The sequence below is a fragment of the Neodiprion fabricii genome, chromosome 1 (assembly GCF_021155785.1).
Source record: "Neodiprion fabricii isolate iyNeoFabr1 chromosome 1, iyNeoFabr1.1, whole genome shotgun sequence".
NCBI classification, from domain to species: Eukaryota; Metazoa; Arthropoda; class Insecta; order Hymenoptera; family Diprionidae; genus Neodiprion; species Neodiprion fabricii.
In genome coordinates this window covers 38,990,045-39,007,738 of record NC_060239.1, presented here as the reverse complement: position 1 = coordinate 39,007,738, position 17,694 = coordinate 38,990,045, and the positions used below count along the sequence as shown (strand labels likewise).

Below are 17,694 nucleotides of genomic sequence, written 5' to 3'. Positions count from 1 at the left end.
CTGGAAACAACCGCGCAGTAGAAAGAACGTAATAAAGGTAACTGTCTTTATAGTCTTCAGTCAACGCATTGTGTCAGTACCCATTTTCATGATTGACTTTTCCCGCCGATGCGTTAATTGAATGCCCATGAAAATTACGCTATTAGAGCACCAGCGTTAGCTGGTGGTGACGGCATGTCTATAGAAACTCTGGTACAGACTGGGGTCGATTGGCCCGTTCGGTTAGACCTCTGGTTAGACGCTCTCCAACGCTCTCTATGATTATAGCAGAACGTATACATATGACATGGACAAGTATCGCCCCCTCGATTGCTTCCCATTTATTGTTGGTTTCTCGTATTATCTTTACAGGAATACAGATAATTTTCAGATTCGACCCGTGATAATACCACAGAAAGCAAGAAACGATCGAACAACTTTACTGATTAAAAAATTTGCTGTCCACCGGTATGGCGGGCAATCTGGCTGCAAAGCTTTGTTCATCCTTACATGACAGGGCTGTTAAAGGTAATACATGTGCACATATTAACGTTTTTAATTTGACGTTTGACGTATTGGAAATCGTCGCGATAATATATGTAGAGACCACATTTCTTTGTATCCCTAGAAAAATCCGAACATTGATTTATGCTTAGAATTACTACCGACTGTTGATCCATACTTGACAAAAACAAATTATCGATGTATTTTCTTAATGTTATCTAGATGACATATACGTGCTGCGCGCGCAATCACGGTTTTATGCAGAAAATTTGAATGTGATTGACAGACGAACAACATTAAAGATTACGACCTATCTCGTATTTGATGATTTTCTCACATTGTGAATTTCAGCCGAACAATGGAAGTTATTGGGACAAGAGAAAGATGGGTCATTATTAGTTGGATGGATAGAAGAAAATTGTGCCGAAGATGAACCAATGCGATCACATTCTGTAATTGGCCATTATGATAGGGCAAAGGACAACTTACAGGTAAATTATTCCATGTCTGCCTAATGTATATATTCCCATCTTGACTTGTTTCCTTAGGTTTTGCACGAATTCTCTCAAGTACTGAACATTGTTCAAGCTACAATAAATCAATGTCATACACTGCTTGGCTTTGTTACTAAGTCTGTCTCTCCAGTGGTTGATCAAACATCGCTAACTGACTCCGGAACAGAAAATAAAATGCCACAGTTGTGTGAAGATTCGGAGGTGTATCAAGTTTATGTCATAGAGCTTTGTTCGAGCACTAAAGATCTTCACAATTTAGAGCTGGAGAGAAGTAAGCAGGTGCGAATTCAATTTCTCTACAAGCAACGCCCACAGAGAGATTCCGACAAGTTCCTAGTCCTTATCCATCAGGAATGTAAGTTTCAATCGAAGTAGATTTCACTCAGTAGGATAGTATAAATCCTAGCTGCTTCTACCGTTACCACTGTAATAATCACCAGTCATCAAAATTCCATGCTGACACATGATGTGCTGGATTTTTTGCTCTCCTAACTGACTACTATTGATTAAGTGACTAAAATTGAACATGATATATGTTTAAGCACTTGCTAAAATAACAATCAATTTTTTTCTAAAAACCACATCCGTTGACAATTTATTTATTCATTTTTGCACACAGCTGTAATGTTGTACACAACTTACTTTGACATATCCGACGAAGAAGCTAATTCAGTAAAGGAACTGAATTCAGAATCTTTGGTCCGGACATTTATCTGGGCTCAATGGGACTCTGTAAATCAAGTATTATATCATATACATCATCGCAGATCCACAACAAGCTTAGTTACAGAAGAAGCTAGCAATAGTCAACCAAAAACACCTGGATCGTACCCAACACTGAGTGGTCTCCAGTTCCATGATGATCTACCCCATGAAACAGTTGTAAGTTGAATTTTCTTTGCTCCAACCACTCCGACAACACTGCCTATTTCCATACGGATTATTTTAGTATTATTGGAAATTTTAAAGGTAAACATTTTTCCATTTTTTACTATGGGTTTAAATTTTCTTTTGTCTGGTTTCAGTTAAATATACCATTGAATCTACCTCAGCTGCCTGGTTCCAATCATTGTGGAACATACGAGGATGACGTGATTCCCTTAAGAGTTCATGACTGTTCGTTGGACTTAATTGTTGTGTCAGACCCAAAGGGGATGGTATGCATATGCCATCATTATCTCTATCGTCCTGAAAATCAGGTGCAAGACCCAATAGAGAACAGCTGTCTCTCCGATCTCAACACGGTACATTTTGCATACTCCGTTACTGTTCTTCATCATAGCTGTGTAATCCATTGCGTCGTACCAGGGATACCTTGGGTACGTGCCAAGTTGATGAGGCCAACCTTTGCTATATACGGCGATCATCACATGGTCGTATTTGTCCAAGGATCCTTCACACACTTGTTGGAGATTGGTGTGACTCACGAACCGTGTTGTCATATTCTATCTGGTCCACTAACTTGCGTACCACTACAGTCTTCTTATCTAGTACCTTTGCTAGACCTGAACAAGAATCATATTGACGCTAATAGTAATAGTAATAATAGCAATAATAGTGAAAGGCCTCGGAGTATGAAAGCTAGTGAGAGTCGTACAAATACTAACACAAAAAACACTAATTCTGCAAAGTCGGACAGTTATGGTGGTTTGATGAATTCAATTTCTAATCCATTAACTGTAGATCTTCCAACATTGGACCTTGTGCCATTGATAATACCTGCAGACTTCTTGATCGATGTATTTCGTAAAGAAACATCTGTTGAAGTGCGACTTGGCATTCTTCACTACTTCCTGATTCATCGAAATGATCCCGATGTAGTTATAGAACTAATTTCCATCATAGCTCAGAAGCCTAGACTGTTGAGTGTTGCACGACTTTTGGAAGAAATTCTCATTTCTGGATCATATGCAGCAGTGCAAAAAAATTTGCCTGCAGATGCGCAGCAATTAATATCGTTGCTGCCGTTTACTACAATGCAAAATAGCTCAAACACTGAAATCAAAGTGAATGATCTAACCGTCACCCTTAGCCATGAAAAATTATGGAATACTTCCGTTATGCTGTTGTCTCCACAACAACGACTGGTTCCCTACTGCAACGATCTATGGACCCAACTATGGGATCAGCTGGGCAAATGTAATAGTGATAAACCAAGATTCAAACCAAGTCAAGTTGCCGAAAAGCTTATGGTCTCCTTGGCCTGTTATCAACCAGAAGCCTTATCTAGATCTAGCACGCCAATGTCGCCTAGTGGAGGGTGAGCCAACAAAAATATTTTGAGCTGATCACCAGCTAAGCTGTTTTGTATAAGTCATGATTTACAAAAATTTTCTAGGCTTACTGTAAAGTAAAACCAAGTACGTTGGATGTACCGTCATGAATTACTGCGATACATTTGCAGATTCGCAGTGACAGCAGCTTCCTTGGGAGAGCTAATGGGCTGTCGAGGGAATAACAAGATGTTAGATTCCAATTTGCCATTCGTTGAGGTGGAGAATTGTACAGCCTCGAAACAAGAGCACGTTGTATCAGTGAATTTGCGAGAGCTCTCGATGCACCTTTTGAAACACGGAACTCAAACATCGACAATGCGATTGCAGGGAATCTGTACCCCTTTGCACTTGCATGCAATGGCAACTAGACATGTAGCTGCTCAGTTAGAAACGTCACGCTCACTGTGTCAAATGCTTTGTCGAGCCTCCAGCGTTGACGCAAAAACTGAACAAGAACAAGGATTTATTCTTATGTAATAACGTTTGCAAGCTGTGAATTTTCTTGTTCTAGATCTGAAATTCTGTTTCCCATGTTCCAACTACTGTAATTTTACTATATTCTATGCATCTCTAGTATGAAATTTAAGTTACAACTTAGTGATTCTGTGAATTTGTGTTACAGTGATCAGTTGGATGAAGCCAGACGTTCTTTATTATTTACCCTACTGGAACGCTATCGTTATGCCATTGAAAGTACTGCATTTCCATTACCACAAGGGTTCACATCTTTTTTTACCTACCTTGGATACCGCAGTCTCAAATATCCAACATTCTTACAGTATGTACAAAGAAATGTATTTGAGCTACAGGTTGATGTTATGAAAGTAATCATGGCTGGTAAGTTAATCAGAATTTTATCCACCAATGAATTTGGTACGTAGTGAATTTCTGTAGTCTAGAAAAGGAATTTCATGGGGTTACTAAGTTGTTAGATGTAAAATTGATATCATCTTTTTGGTTTATGCGAATCAGTAGATTCTCAATAATTCGTTGTCTATTATTTAGTTGACCAACTATATATATAATAAAACCAAATATATCTTTAGATTCAGGTGACACAAAAGATGGAGTCTGTAGAAAATTAGGCTTGCTTTCCTTACTGCCGAGATCTAGAGCAAAAAGACTTCTTAATCAGTGGTTACATCCCGTTAGTTTGATGTTACGAGCTCGGGAACACGCTACCAACATACTATCTGGAGAAATTTCCCAGTGCCGTGGAAGAATATCGCAGCATCATATCAATCATAATGGTTGGCCAAATTCAATTTGATCTTTGTTTTTAGTTTAGAATACTAGAATTAGTAATAGCAGAAGGAAGCAGTGACCACAAGTAATACTTTTTTGATTATTTTCTAGGATTAGCAGCTTTTCCTTCGGCAGACCGACTTTCACCACTTGACACATTCCTAGATTTGCTGACTGCAAAAGGTACAGTTTGAATAATTCTTCATTGATAAATTTTTACTGTATCCAGACAGGTTTTGTATCAGTTCATTATTCTTTATTATTATTAATGCTTGATCTTGATTTTGCAGCTAGTCTCACAGAACTAGACTTTGGTTTGCTGATAGAAGCGACAGTAACGTCAACAGAAGATTTTCTATAATCAGGACCACTGCTAGATACATAGCGATTGACTTTTGATTGTAGAATATATCTGTGCCATTGTATCATAGTGGGATGAAGTATCTAGTTACATATTCTGACTAATATATCATCATTCTCGTACCAATGGCTCAAACAAGTTCTTGGCTTACTTTTAAAGTTGACTGTGCATTCATACGTTTTTATGCAACGTATTCGTAGTTTATAAAAATAAAAAAGATGAACGGTGCAATATTTTATCATTCTGAGTATTCCGTGCTTCTTTAAATGTTCCAGGGAGTATTTCAGTTCTGATTTTATGATGCATTTATTGTACGTATAAAAATACCATGGAAATCCTTCACAATTTTTAAACAAATGCTAAAGCGTAATTTAAAAAAAAAAAAGATGCCCGTATTCTTTAAATATTGCCATACAGTATTGTGATAGACCTAGGGTGTGCTAAAATTCTCAATAAGTAGCAAATAAGAGTTGATTTCTATTTTTGGTTTTACCAATCTACATCTTCCTATCTAGAAATTATTGTTCAATTCCATGTGTTGTGCTTTATATTAAAGGTATGATATTATATAATAATTTTATTTACGTGGTACTGCTAGTTTAATAAGTTTCCGAAAGTGGGATATTGTGCAATAATGTTTTAATACAGAGCTACATCTCCGTACAATCAGAATAATTATGGGTCTGTATTTTTAACCGTCTTTTACTTAGTCATGTCGAAAATTAAACAAAATCTTATTATAAATGATTTATGGTTTCGGCGACACTGTTGAAATTTATAATGTTTGTGCAAGTGATAACAGTTTTTCATAGCAAGTAATTTTATCTGAATGTGAATTGCATCTGAAATGAGCATGATGATATGTCTTAGTCTTTAGTCTCTTTTCACGATGATGGGTTCAAACTAGATTTAAAGCATTGAACCAAATAGCTTCACGCGACTTAGATGATATAAATAAATTTTGTTCAAACTTTGTATCATTTTTGTACAACAATAAATTGTATTACAGTTATTTGGCGTGCAATTCAATTATCTAACAGGAATATAAAATTTACCAAACATTTGAGGTATAATACTCAACTTCACATCACAAAAATATAGGCTTATACACGGTCTAATTCATAGAAATAAAAATCATAATATAACCTCGGATTTAAAGGTATAGAGCTTATTAGTATAATAATTATATATATATATATATATAAAAAAAAAAAAAACAATATTGCTATAGTAAAAAAAAAAAAGAATTGATTACAAAACGGAACTGAAAATTCGAGGTACAGAGTAAAACCAATCGGAATTTTAACATTGCTCTCCTATAAGTTAACGAGCACCGTCTGGCATAATTGGATCACCCATTTCTATCAATGCATTGTTTTGGTAGCTAGAAAACAAGTTACATTTATCCATCTAACCACCTACACAACAACGCTGGGACAGTGATTACCATTCACCTTATGCTTACCTATTACCAGGTATATTCAATATACGTTTTTGAGGAATAGGGAGTCGCTCTCTGAAGAACTTGTACTTGTCTCCATTGAAGACTAGAAGGGATGATCTGGTGGAGCTTTCAAGGAATTTTTGCATATGAATGTCCCTACAGATGATGTCATAATTTTCTACAAGACTCAATGGAGGGTCTATGAAATAATAATTGTCACGGAATGGTTTAGTGCCTGGGGGAAAGGCAAAGGCCTGATGCTCGTCTGTTAGCCTATCCAATCGTGTTTGCATCTCTTTTCTTCTGTGCGTGATCTAGATTATGAAAATACCAGTTTGTCTATTAGGATTGATACACAAAAATGGATTATTACAAGAAAAAAGAGAAATAGACAGCACTTGGAAAGGGTTCCTTATTCCTCGCTTCAGATTATTTAGCATTTCAGGTGGTGTGAATAGCGGGGGTCTGCGGTTCCAATTCGGAGGTGGATGGGGACGAACATGTTCCGGTACACATGGCTTCTTAGGACTTGGATATCTGATTGGCACTACAAAGCAGAGAAAAACCTCAAAGTATATATAAGTTCTATGTGCTTTGCTTTCTTGAAAAGTATATCCCAATAGTGCATTCACTCTAGAGCAAGAAAAATGCTATACTCTGTAGATACTAACAGTTGATTTCCTCATTGAAGCAGCTTTTCTGCTGACATCCCTGCACGAAGCAGTTCAACCATTTAGGTTTCTCATGATGTTTCAGTGTCCTCTCATGTTTTGTGTCAAGTTTCAAATCATGTTTTGATTTAAACGGACAAGGGCAACGGTGGCTCGTCTTCGTTCCCTTCGTATTTTTGATAGTATGAAGATTCTGTACTTTTGAAGCAGCTTCCTTCGAATGCTGGCAGCGAAGTACATTGCCTATGTGTTTTAACAAGAGGAGTGTGAAAGCTTGAAAAGGCAAATTATCAAGCGTTGTGAAGGCAAAAAATTGTAGAGACGAGAAAAAGGTTGATGTAACAATTAATTCTACGTAAACCTTCAATTTTCGCATTTTTACTCGGTGCCTGTGCAACAAAAGTGCCATTGTGGGTTGTTGAGTTTTTTCGAGTGCAGGGACATATTTCGATGCCATTTTCACAGCTCATGTTAAGTACATAAAATAAATAGGTTATAAAAATTGATGTATGACGAGGTTCCACGAATTGCTGATAAACTACCCTTGTCCAACTTCACGTAAATCGTAGATCCACACACATAACCTTGCTTACGTAACATCGTAAAGTCTATGTTACAGACTCAATGCCACGGGCATGAGCACGAACTTTGGTTATTTTCAATACATATTACCCAATGTGGTGCAAGTGCAACAACCAGAAAAATACGGTAGTAAACATTGCGACTCGATTTGGCGGCTGATCCACTGACGCGTTATTGTATGCACGTTATTTATGGTGAGCATTGTATATTTGTCACGTTAAAATATTATTTATTTTGAATTTCAATGTGATTTCTCGGAGTTCCCGAGCTAAAAGTAACCTCAAGAAATTATTCTCAAGTCATATCTTGTAGCTGTTGAAGCAGCATTTTATCACGTTTGTAATATTTCAGTTTCATTGTAACAATCAATTATCTTTTATGGAGCTCAAAGTTGTTTTTTTTAAATCTAGATCCAAGCTGATTACAATGTTCATTTAACAGCAATGTCACGACCATGGACCACAGACTTCTTAGGCGTAGTACGCGGAGCGCAAGCCGTAGCTAATGCAGTATTAAAAATCCAAGGAGATAGTATAAAACAGGCGGTAACTCATTCCAGCCTCAGAAATTTAGCTGAAGACAATCTCAAAGCGGTGGGGAAACAACTGGAAAATATTGATCCAAGTAAGGTTCCTGTAAGTTCCAAAAGAATATATCAGATTTAGTTATGCTCATTTTTTCTTAGGTATATTAATATACTTTTAAGCTAATACAGTTTCTGATCAATTATAGAAATAACCAAGAAATATTTTCGTCCTTCTTTACTCATAGCTCTTCGAGCCATTGCATATGATTAATGAACTGAAATAAAGAAATGGTTCAAATTTTGACGTACTATCCTGTATGAATATAAAAGTACTGTGTATCATCATTTCACTTAGAATCGTATGTAAATAGCCGCAGGTACGATTACATCTATTTTATTCTAGAATAATGTGGCTGCCGGTGTGAAAGAGACCTTAGAACGTGTGTCTGTGCTTGGCACAGGTATAACGCGATATGTGGCATTTAGAACGAGTAGCGCTACAGGGTATTGTGACGCACTTCAGCAGAAAGACCATAGTAAAAGTACTTCAAGTCAGAATGCAGACTCTGTGCCTAACGATGATAACGAGGGTGTTCCGGGTTTTCAGAAATCCGCATCCAGTAGAGGAGAGACTGAGACTCGTGATGAGATAAAAACTCCAGTGTCACCCAAGAAATTTGCAAGTGTAAAAGAAAAAATTGAAACTATTGCCACATTGGGAGAAGATATACCAAAAATAGAGCTGTCTAATAAAGACAAAAAATTACTAAGAAAACTTGAATTAGAACATGAAGAAAGAATCAGACGGCAGAAGCCAGAAGGAAATACAATACTCGACCCAATTACGGATAGTAAAGGAAGTACATTAAATAAAGAAATTATTAACAGCAATGATAGCAAAGAAAGTACTGAAAGCAAGAAAAATGATTCAACCGTCCGAGTTCATAAGGCGATGCCTTCTGTGAGGCCTAGACAATCTGTAAGTTTAGTTTTATTCAAAAACGTTGAATGCATTAACTAGCGTTATCACTTGTCATTATCAGATTAGAAGAAAAGTACAACAATTATATAGATAGTAATGGATATATAAATATATAGATAGCAAAAGAAATACTGTTAAGCTCGACCCAATTTTATCAGGCAATATCCTTTGAAACAATTACTGAAAATGGAAACACTCGGGGAATTTACAAGTTGAATATGCAATCGGGCAATTTAATTCGTGTTTGAACAGCTTTCAGCGAATGCACGTCAACGAAAAGTGCCATCTACAAGATTTCAGCGCGTGGTTAGTTTTGGAACTCTGGGCTTAGGGCTTGGAATTGGAACAATGGCTGAGTATACGCGACGCACTTTGGGATTCAAAAACCAAAGTGTCTCACAGTCTTTGGACAGCATGTTCCTCACAAAAGCCAACACAGAACGAATCGTTTCTACATTGTGCAAAGTTAGAGGTAAAAAACTTTTACCTCATTGCAATGAATACTATTGTTACACTATTGTGGCTAAAGAACTAGCATTTGCATAGAGATACTGTAAATCTGTTCGAAACGTTAACTGTCATTTACATTTTTAGGTGCTGGACTAAAAATTGGCCAGATATTAAGTATCCAGGATAACAGCATTATAAGTCCTGAATTACAGAAAGCTTTTGAAAGAGTGAGGCAGAGCGCAGACTTCATGCCAACATGGCAAGTGGAGGTATACTGTTTTTTGTAAAATATACATATAATAAGACTGCTCCATGCACAAGAGTTTGGACCATTATAGCTGTTATATTATATGTGAGATAACACAAAATACTCTGTATTTCAGAAAGTATTGAGCAATGAACTCGGCTCTGACTGGAGAAGTAAACTATCCAGCTTTGAGGATAAACCCTTTGCAGCTGCATCTATTGGTAATGCAATAAGACGCGATTCAACTTGCTTTTATGTGAAAAAAATTAATTCAAGAAATTTTTCAGGCCAGGTACACAATGCCGTATTACTGGATGGAACTCCAGTAGCTATGAAAATACAGTATCCAGGCGTAGCTGAGGGAATTCAAAGCGATATCGACAATTTGGTCAGCGTACTGAAGGTGAAAAGATTGCGAATTCTAAGAATGGCTTAATTGAGCCAAGTAAACAACCATTTGACCACTAATGGGGTGCTGTTTTTTCGTTTCAGATATGGAATATATTTCCGGAAGGGATGTTTATTGATAATGTAGTCGAGGTGGCTAAAAGAGAGCTCGCTTGGGAAGTAGACTATGTCAGGGAAGCTGAATGCACAAGAAAATACAGAGATCTAATATCTCCATATTCAGATTACTATGTGCCAAAAGTTATTGGTAATACTTGCTGATCTAAAGGACCATAAGATTTTGATGTGGTTGGAAATACAAACAGGTTACTTATAATACAGTCTTCTTGGTCTACAATGAAATTACGTTCACAGACGAATTCAGCACCAAACAAATTTTCACATCGGAATTAATTGATGGTATACCAGTCGACAAATGCGCAGAAATGGACTCCGAAACTAGAGAACATATATGCAAGATGGTGATGCGCCTTTGCTTACTGGAATTATTTGACTTTCGCTACATGCAAACAGATCCAAACTGGGCAAACTTCTTCTACAATCCCGAGACTAGGCAGGTATGCAAATTTTGTACATCTTAATTTTAGCTAATTAGAAAAAATTTGATTTAGATCAAGTAGGTACATTTAATGTTTCTATCACTGAACAAAGCCACCTGTTGTTTTAGCTTACATTATTAGATTTTGGTGCGTGCAGAGCCTATGATAAACGGTTCATGGACCAGTATATTGAAATAATTAAAGGCGCAAGCGAAGGTGATCGGGAAAAGGTTCTACAGTTGTCCCGTCAAATGGGATTTCTAACTGGATATGAGTCCAAGGTACAGATTAGTTCACTGATTTGATTAATTGAACATGATTTCTTTCTAAACTGTTAAATCGAACCTACATTTGATTATCAATTTTAGGTGATGGATGATGCTCATGTAGACGCAGTCATGATTTTGGGTCAAGTTTTTGACGAAAAACACGAGTATTTTGACTTTGGTGGCCAAGATGTTACAAAAAGGTAAGCTGAAACCCTAAAACATACTACTCACATTAACATATACTGTGTGTGTAATGATGAATTTCTCAATAGAACGATAGTTCAACAGATGCCTGTTTTGTTGATAACAATGATTAGGATTGATTACAATCGATTGAATTGCAGTAGTTCTGGACTAACATAAGTACACTCACTTTAATTGTCAATCTTTGTATTACAGAATTCAAACTTTGATACCTACAATACTCAATCATAGACTATGTCCACCGCCCGAGGAAATATATAGCCTGCACCGAAAATTATCAGGAGTATTTTTGTTATGTGCAAAACTTAACGTAAAAATCAACTGCCGTGATTTGTTCCAAGAGGTATATAGAAATTATCAGTTTGATTAGCTCAAATGATTTGTTAAATAAGTTTTCAACAGCGTGAAATATTCTATGTAATATAATGTGAACAATAAATTATTTTATTTAACGCTATTTAGAGCAAGAGTATTAATTATTTTTTCTTTTAAGAAGTCAATCAGTAGAAATCGAGTAACACCTTAAAAGTGAGTTTGTGATTACGTATTTGCACAACATTTTATCACTTTGCTCCAACTTCTATTTTTTCAAATCGATGGAGATATGAATTTGTGTAAGACTCAGTTGTGTAAATCAGTTTGTAGGTGTCAATTTTTGCTGTTTTCCGCTACCCTTTTTCAACGTATGCTTCACATTGGTTGTTGATTTAAACTTTATTTTTTGAAAATTTCGGTATGTGTCCAACTCCTCTCCTGTAATTGGTAAACGTCCTTTGTTGTCGTACTTCGGCCCCGTTTGCATCTTGTATCGAAAATCGTTCCCAGTTTCATCAGGTTTGTATCTTAAAAATGTTTTCCATCGCCAGAATCTGTATATATAATGTTATTAAAATTGATTTCGACTTGATGAAATGCGATTGAAGATTCCGTCTTGTGAAATATGAATACAGTCTAGTCAGAATTGTAACTGTAGCTGTAAGAAATATATCCAGAATTTAGCCAAATCTGAAATTACTTACTTTTCATCTGGATAGAGTACAGAGGAATATTTTTTGTTTGGTAAGTTGTATACAAATTCTTTCCATTCCTGTTTTATATCTTCATTGTCAATGGACAGGGTAGAGATTTGATTGTAATTTAGTCTTTCCAAAAAAGGTAGAGGGAGTACATGAAAGGTATAGCTCTTGTTCTGATTTGGGTAATATTGGTAGAAAAGAGATCTTGGATATTGTCCTACGATATTTTTCATTATGTATTCTTATTCATCGCAATTGAGGTGACGATAAATGTACTTCAAACCACTACATAACAACTATTATAACAACAAACCGGCATCCATTCCTTGTGGTGGTTCGAAAGTTACTTCCTTTGGAACTGTTTCCTTCTGAGAGCACATATCCATCTTAAGGGAGGATGGTGTCCCACTACTGTTTATTTTTGAAAGCTGTGGCTGACAGGATCCTATCACATAGGCATCTAAGTTTGCCTTCAGCGAATCGGGGTGAAGTATAGAAGGTTGGACAGATCTGGGTGGATCTGGCACTCTATATAAGTATTCAAAAGTTTACAAATGATCAGCCACTGGATGCAGGACACGAATAAGAAATACAGATAATGGATTTTTTCATTACTACAAATCACATGATGCCAACGAGTATCAAAGTGTTGTGACGAAAAAATTTCAGAATATATCGTTTATAGCCTTAGTGCTTGAGAAATAATGTGAGTTGATACTTGTAATGTGGTGACAACTCGTTGCATTTGCATCCTCGCAAACCATTTGGTCGGACTTGATTGCTTCCGATTTGAGGTAAGCCACATAGTTGACATAAAGTGTCCTTAGGCCCGCAGGAATTCAAATGAGTTCCATCTGCCTCTGCAAGTTTGGGCTCACTGGTAGTCATGTTTGCATTATTCTCAACTCAGATAAGTATTTGGAGCATATTTTGGAAAAGCATCACAGGATGCAATTGAGTTTAGATAAGGACAGTGTAAAGCTGTAAATTCCCAACTGTAACACGAACGATAATAAAAAGAATGAAGAAGCAGAAGAGGCACAATGAGACTGTTTATAGTGATAATTTGTGATTTGACATTTCATTATAAACGTCAAACTTCATATTGAACTTGGATAAAGTCAAATTTTTATCGGAACATTACATATCATTCAAGTTTTAAGCTCCCTAGAATAAGTAGAATATAATAACAAGTGTGAGCGTCGTCCTATTACGTACTTGACCCGCACGCAAAAAAATAGTCATACGTGTTACTTCAATTATATATTTGATATGTGTATATATATAGGTATATATACCGTATGATATGTACAATTCAATAAAACCTATAGTCATATTTTTTGGACTATATAACACGATATCATGAGGTGGTACACCACTGTCCTAAGTATTAAAATACTGGTCACCAAAATATTTATTATTTAAATAACATTACATTCTAATATAAATTATTTCGTAACATTAATCTTTACAAGTATATACAAATTATTCGACCTGTGTGATGCATTTTTTTAACTAGTACAGAATAACAATTGATTTCTTGCGGATACGTATGAGTTATTTTACTCAATTCGACTTGGATGATTCGAGGTCCGGTAATGAAAACCAAGTGAGTTATTTCAAATCAATATTCTATCGCACGTAATTGGCCCACATATACCTGTCCAAACTTATACACATATGTACGGAAAAGTAAAAATATTCACAAGAATGAAGTGTACATTCTATAAAATTTAGGCGGGCTTTACAACGAGCAGACACACAACTGTTCCTTTATTTCTCATCATAAAATATTAAAGTGAGGGTATAGGCCGTATAGTTTACTAAATACACGCATTCAACCATTTACACACATTTAACAACGATAACAATAATTTCGGTAATCACAACTATCTCTCAATTTTATCGAGAGAAAGTCAATTCATTCTTTCCAGCTGGGTGTGACGACGTCACCCATTTCTCGATTTTCTACGCTGGTGTTACTTAATAGTTTTCTAACGCTCTGATGCCGTCTATTGTCATAACTATGGTGCCCATTTTCAACAGACTCACCACGAGCCCAATCAGAGCTATCGTCTTTAAGAACAAATTCCTTGCAATTCACTTTGACGCAATAATAACCAGCAGCAAGTCCCATAATAATTCCAGCAAGGACATCCCACCAGTGATGTCTGTGATCGCTTAATCTAGTCATACAGCAGACGATGCCCCAGCAAAGAACCAAGCACTGCATCCAGGGTTTGAACAGAGTGGTTAACGCTCGATTGGGAAGACGTTTTTGGAGGTAACACTGTAAGAAAAATATCGAAAATTATTTCCAACACATCACAGTTTCGAAAGAATCAAGAGATAGAACAAATCCAAACTCACAATTATGTAAACCGAGGTATACGTAGACAGAATTGAGTGTCCAGACGGAAAAGATTTGCTTGCATCGGATACAACCCAGGTACTGGTTTCTGTATTAGTGCATGTGTAATATTGAACATACCTGTAGAAAAAACCACTCAATTAATTTTTTCATATGAAATCTTGATTATTTATTATAAGGTATTGAAGAACTAAAATGTGAGACAATTGTCAAGCAGCCATTAAATTGTATCCAAAGCACATTCGACCATCGGTGTATTTATAAAAGCTTTGAAGAAGGACTTACGTTTCTGTGCAATTGTACATTTCGCGTGGTTTACACGTATCAAAGAAGTGGGGCCTTGGTGCACCGACAAGAGTTTTGACTAACTGAAGTACGCATGTTATGGTGACACATGCTGTTGCGTAATGTCCATACCACGTCCATATCTGTTTTCCTCTGGTTCCAACGCATCCTGGCCTCAAGCTCTTATAGCTGTCTGGTTTATAGCAGGACCATTCGGCTAACCACATCTAATAAAAGAAAATATTTCAAGTAACAGGACCCAAAGTTTATTGCGCGCATATGATTATTGTCAATTTATAATTTCACATGGCTTTCTACATGTCACATTATCTATAATTGATGTGAAATGATAAACCTGTGAAAGCTTTGATGAGGCTTTCGTGCAACTGCTAATTAAGCAAGTCTCGATAAGGGGATCAGCAAAACTTACCACTATCAATGGAAAAATAACACTGCCTCCCAGAAGAACGGAGTAAGAGATAGTATCCCCAGTGAATTTAAAAGAGAGCCCTGGATCATTGCAGTAAAAACCAATCTGCTGTTGGGGGAAAATTCCAAATTCAACGACACCGATGAAGACGAACACTGTAACAATATGAAAATATTGACAAAATTAGTGAAGAAATGCGTAAGGTAAAAGAAAAATCCAATGTAATCCGATACTTTTGTGGTGCTTGCTTCGAGAGCAGCAAATTATAGAGTGGTCTTAGATATTTCAACATATTAGGGATGGTCTGATAAATTTTATAAAGTAATTTCGAGAAAAACTTTTCAAAGTAGATAATCATTTTATTTCACAACTATGATTCTGCAATTCATATATTCTTATGCAGTTGAATAATCGCGCGTGTTTCATCTTTCCATGTGTCGTCATAGTAAAATAGTTGGAAATCTTTTGTTCCGTTATGACGTCATCATGTTGCAGGAATAGATAAGAAATGAAATCATTCATTTCCTGTAAGTTTCGTAATTAAATTTTTCTGTTTCAAGTAGTCTTCCACAGGCATTTCATACCCAACAATCGGAAAAGAATAGAAACGGATTGAGAATTTCTATACGATCTATTCCGATTTCTTTATCCAAACGGATGTTTCGTATTCTTTGAAAAGAATTAATTCGGATAGAAAGAATTGAATCGGATTGATAATTGCCATCCCTTATTCTACATAAATAATTGAAACGAACAAGCTATTATAGGTGGCATTGTCGCAAATATGAATAGGAAAGAACGGATAAAATCAAATAGAAACGGATAAACAGATTAAAACGAACAGTGTCTCATTGGAATAACTCATGTTTAATTCGGAAACTTAAAGAAATGGGATTCATAATTCTGCTAATCGTTCCGTCTCGATTCTTTTCCTATTGTTAGGTAACGTTCAGTTAACATTTTTCAATAATTGATGGTTCATCAATTTGGGTTTGTACTTAATTGTAGGTTATTTTTTCTTCCTACGTTCCCGCTTATAATAAATTTATTGGGTGCAGTACCGCGAGTATATTTCGGAATACACCCTAACCTCGGTTAGTCACTTGAAACTAATTAATAAACGTAACAATTTTTTGTGAACTAAATCACAATTTTCAGCATATAGTTCAGCAATAGTTTATTGTCATACATTGTAATTAGCAATAATTTGCACTCACGCGCGCCGTATCGATGCCGTCTCCGTATATTGTAGAATAGAAATTTTTGCCGGGCGATACTATTTCTGACTTCCGTTGTGTGTCCGTTAAGTTCGTCAGTCTTTTTCATGCTATCTATATTAGGTGTAAATGGGTACACGGATAATGTAATTATAGGCGCGGTAGCGTCAATGCCGCTCAATTCTGTTGCAGATATTTATTCAATTCGAGACGGGCGTGCCTGTTGCACGATCTATTATTACAACGATGGTGAAAATTGTCTCAAATATGTGTAATTTCGAAGATAAGAACGAAATCTGCGAACACTTTGCACGACGAACAGTGATCATAAGAGGTCGCTAGTAAGACCAGCTGGTGACAACACTGACAACTGTTGTGAAAGTCCTAGAATCGGTCCTTCCCACTCCACTCGCGCATGGTCAGGAGGCATGGCGCATGCGCAATGGATCGACGGACCGATCATTCAACCTGGCATTTGCGGCGCGGGTCAACATCTGCGACTTTCAAACCTGGCGCATATAAACGTACTTAAATTATAAACAAAGATAACATTGAATTGAACATCACTGAATGCTGCTCCGCTGGATATATTCCGTTTTATTTGGACTGACTTTTTGCTCACAGAGACTGCACTCACCGCCTCTGTTTAACACTTTCGATTTACATGCTATTACATCTTCATTCAACGGCAGCAGCTCTCCCGCGTTTTTTTTTTTTGCGCATACTTTTTTGGTCAGCTGGGTGCTCGATAATTAAACTCACGGGTGTATGTGCACTCAACCTGTCCTCTTCAAAGCGATTATTTTCAATTAGCGACCGAATTGAATTCGCCGAATTGAGTATAACAGCAGCGTATTTTATTTACTCTATATTATAATGCAAAAATGCCAGATCAAAACCGCCAAATATTTTACTATTAACACCGTATCCGTACACAATAGTGTAAGGATAACAATTAACAAGGCGAGTCAATGTCATGCCATTGCTGCTGGACGCCAGGCTATTTTACATCTTTTTTAGTATAGACGAAGCCGGTGAAAAACAACAAATGTCCCTGCAGCTGACAAAGATACGTTCTTATGTCACAGAGCACATAGTGCGGAAAAAAAAACTCGAAACTAATTCCAAGGCATATAATGGGGAGTATCGAAACGTAACCCTTCGCAAGGTTCA

The 17,694-nt window shown here is 36.6% G+C and overlaps 5 protein-coding genes across 9 annotated transcripts in view; 2 read left to right on the top strand and 3 right to left on the bottom strand.

Moving 5' to 3' along the window:
* Positions 1-203: 203 nt before the first annotated feature.
* Positions 204-5,892, top strand: LOC124178794 (protein pigeon). 2 transcript variants are annotated; one of them, XM_046562450.1, is made up of 10 exons: positions 204-507; positions 835-974; positions 1,032-1,353; positions 1,618-1,880; positions 2,024-3,258; positions 3,403-3,747; positions 3,897-4,111; positions 4,321-4,524; positions 4,631-4,702; positions 4,810-5,892. In XM_046562450.1, exons 1-10 carry the CDS (start codon positions 450-452, stop codon positions 4,878-4,880), a joined length of 2,925 nt encoding a protein of 974 aa, XP_046418406.1. In that variant the 5' UTR covers positions 204-449; the 3' UTR covers positions 4,881-5,892. The 2 variants fall into 2 exon arrangements, with proteins under 2 accessions (XP_046418406.1, XP_046418414.1); XM_046562458.1 differs by having other exon boundaries at positions 205-507; positions 706-974.
* Positions 5,171-7,471, bottom strand: LOC124178928. 2 transcript variants are annotated; one of them, XM_046562757.1, is made up of 5 exons: positions 7,357-7,471; positions 6,996-7,238; positions 6,723-6,871; positions 6,346-6,638; positions 5,171-6,264 (listed from the first exon to the last, which is right to left on the bottom strand). In XM_046562757.1, the coding sequence occupies exons 1-5, from the start codon at positions 7,463-7,465 to the stop codon at positions 6,204-6,206; spliced, it is 855 nt and encodes a 284-aa protein (XP_046418713.1). In that variant the 5' UTR covers positions 7,466-7,471; the 3' UTR covers positions 5,171-6,203. The 2 variants fall into 2 exon arrangements, with proteins under 2 accessions (XP_046418713.1, XP_046418705.1); XM_046562749.1 differs by having other exon boundaries at positions 6,996-7,452.
* Positions 7,472-7,625: 154 nt separating this feature from the next.
* On the top strand, positions 7,626-11,659 carry LOC124178833 (atypical kinase COQ8B, mitochondrial). Of its 2 annotated transcripts, none has more exons than XM_046562574.1 (12): positions 7,626-7,771; positions 8,019-8,212; positions 8,507-9,082; positions 9,338-9,557; positions 9,680-9,804; positions 9,919-10,003; positions 10,070-10,185; positions 10,275-10,437; positions 10,545-10,747; positions 10,858-11,010; positions 11,098-11,198; positions 11,398-11,659. In XM_046562574.1, the coding sequence occupies exons 1-12, from the start codon at positions 7,756-7,758 to the stop codon at positions 11,570-11,572; spliced, it is 2,127 nt and encodes a 708-aa protein (XP_046418530.1). In that variant the 5' UTR covers positions 7,626-7,755; the 3' UTR covers positions 11,573-11,659. The 2 variants fall into 2 exon arrangements, with proteins under 2 accessions (XP_046418530.1, XP_046418524.1); XM_046562568.1 differs by having other exon boundaries at positions 7,652-7,771; positions 7,988-8,212.
* A 73-nt stretch (positions 11,660-11,732) lies between these two features.
* LOC124174506 lies at positions 11,733-13,331 on the bottom strand. The gene is made up of 3 exons (XM_046553725.1): positions 12,937-13,331; positions 12,532-12,746; positions 11,733-12,071 (listed from the first exon to the last, which is right to left on the bottom strand). Exons 1-3 carry the CDS (start codon positions 13,104-13,106, stop codon positions 12,046-12,048), a joined length of 411 nt encoding a protein of 136 aa, XP_046409681.1. The 5' UTR covers positions 13,107-13,331; the 3' UTR covers positions 11,733-12,045.
* Positions 13,332-13,468: 137 nt separating this feature from the next.
* Positions 13,469-17,694, bottom strand: part of LOC124174503 (phospholipid phosphatase 1-like) — a 35,633-nt gene continuing 31,407 nt past the window's right edge. The window contains exons 1-5 of one of the 2 annotated variants that reach the window (XM_046553718.1): positions 16,522-16,877; positions 15,305-15,459; positions 14,875-15,101; positions 14,589-14,709; positions 13,469-14,508 (exon numbers count right to left, since the gene is read on the bottom strand). In XM_046553718.1, coding sequence (XP_046409674.1) covers positions 14,140-14,508; positions 14,589-14,709; positions 14,875-15,101; positions 15,305-15,459; positions 16,522-16,630 — 981 coding nt within the window. In that variant the 5' untranslated portion in view covers positions 16,631-16,877 and the 3' untranslated portion in view covers positions 13,469-14,139. Of the gene's footprint in view, positions 14,509-14,588; positions 14,710-14,874; positions 15,102-15,304; positions 15,460-16,521; positions 16,878-17,694 lie in introns of those variants that run through there. The other variant, XM_046553716.1, reaches the window with a different exon arrangement.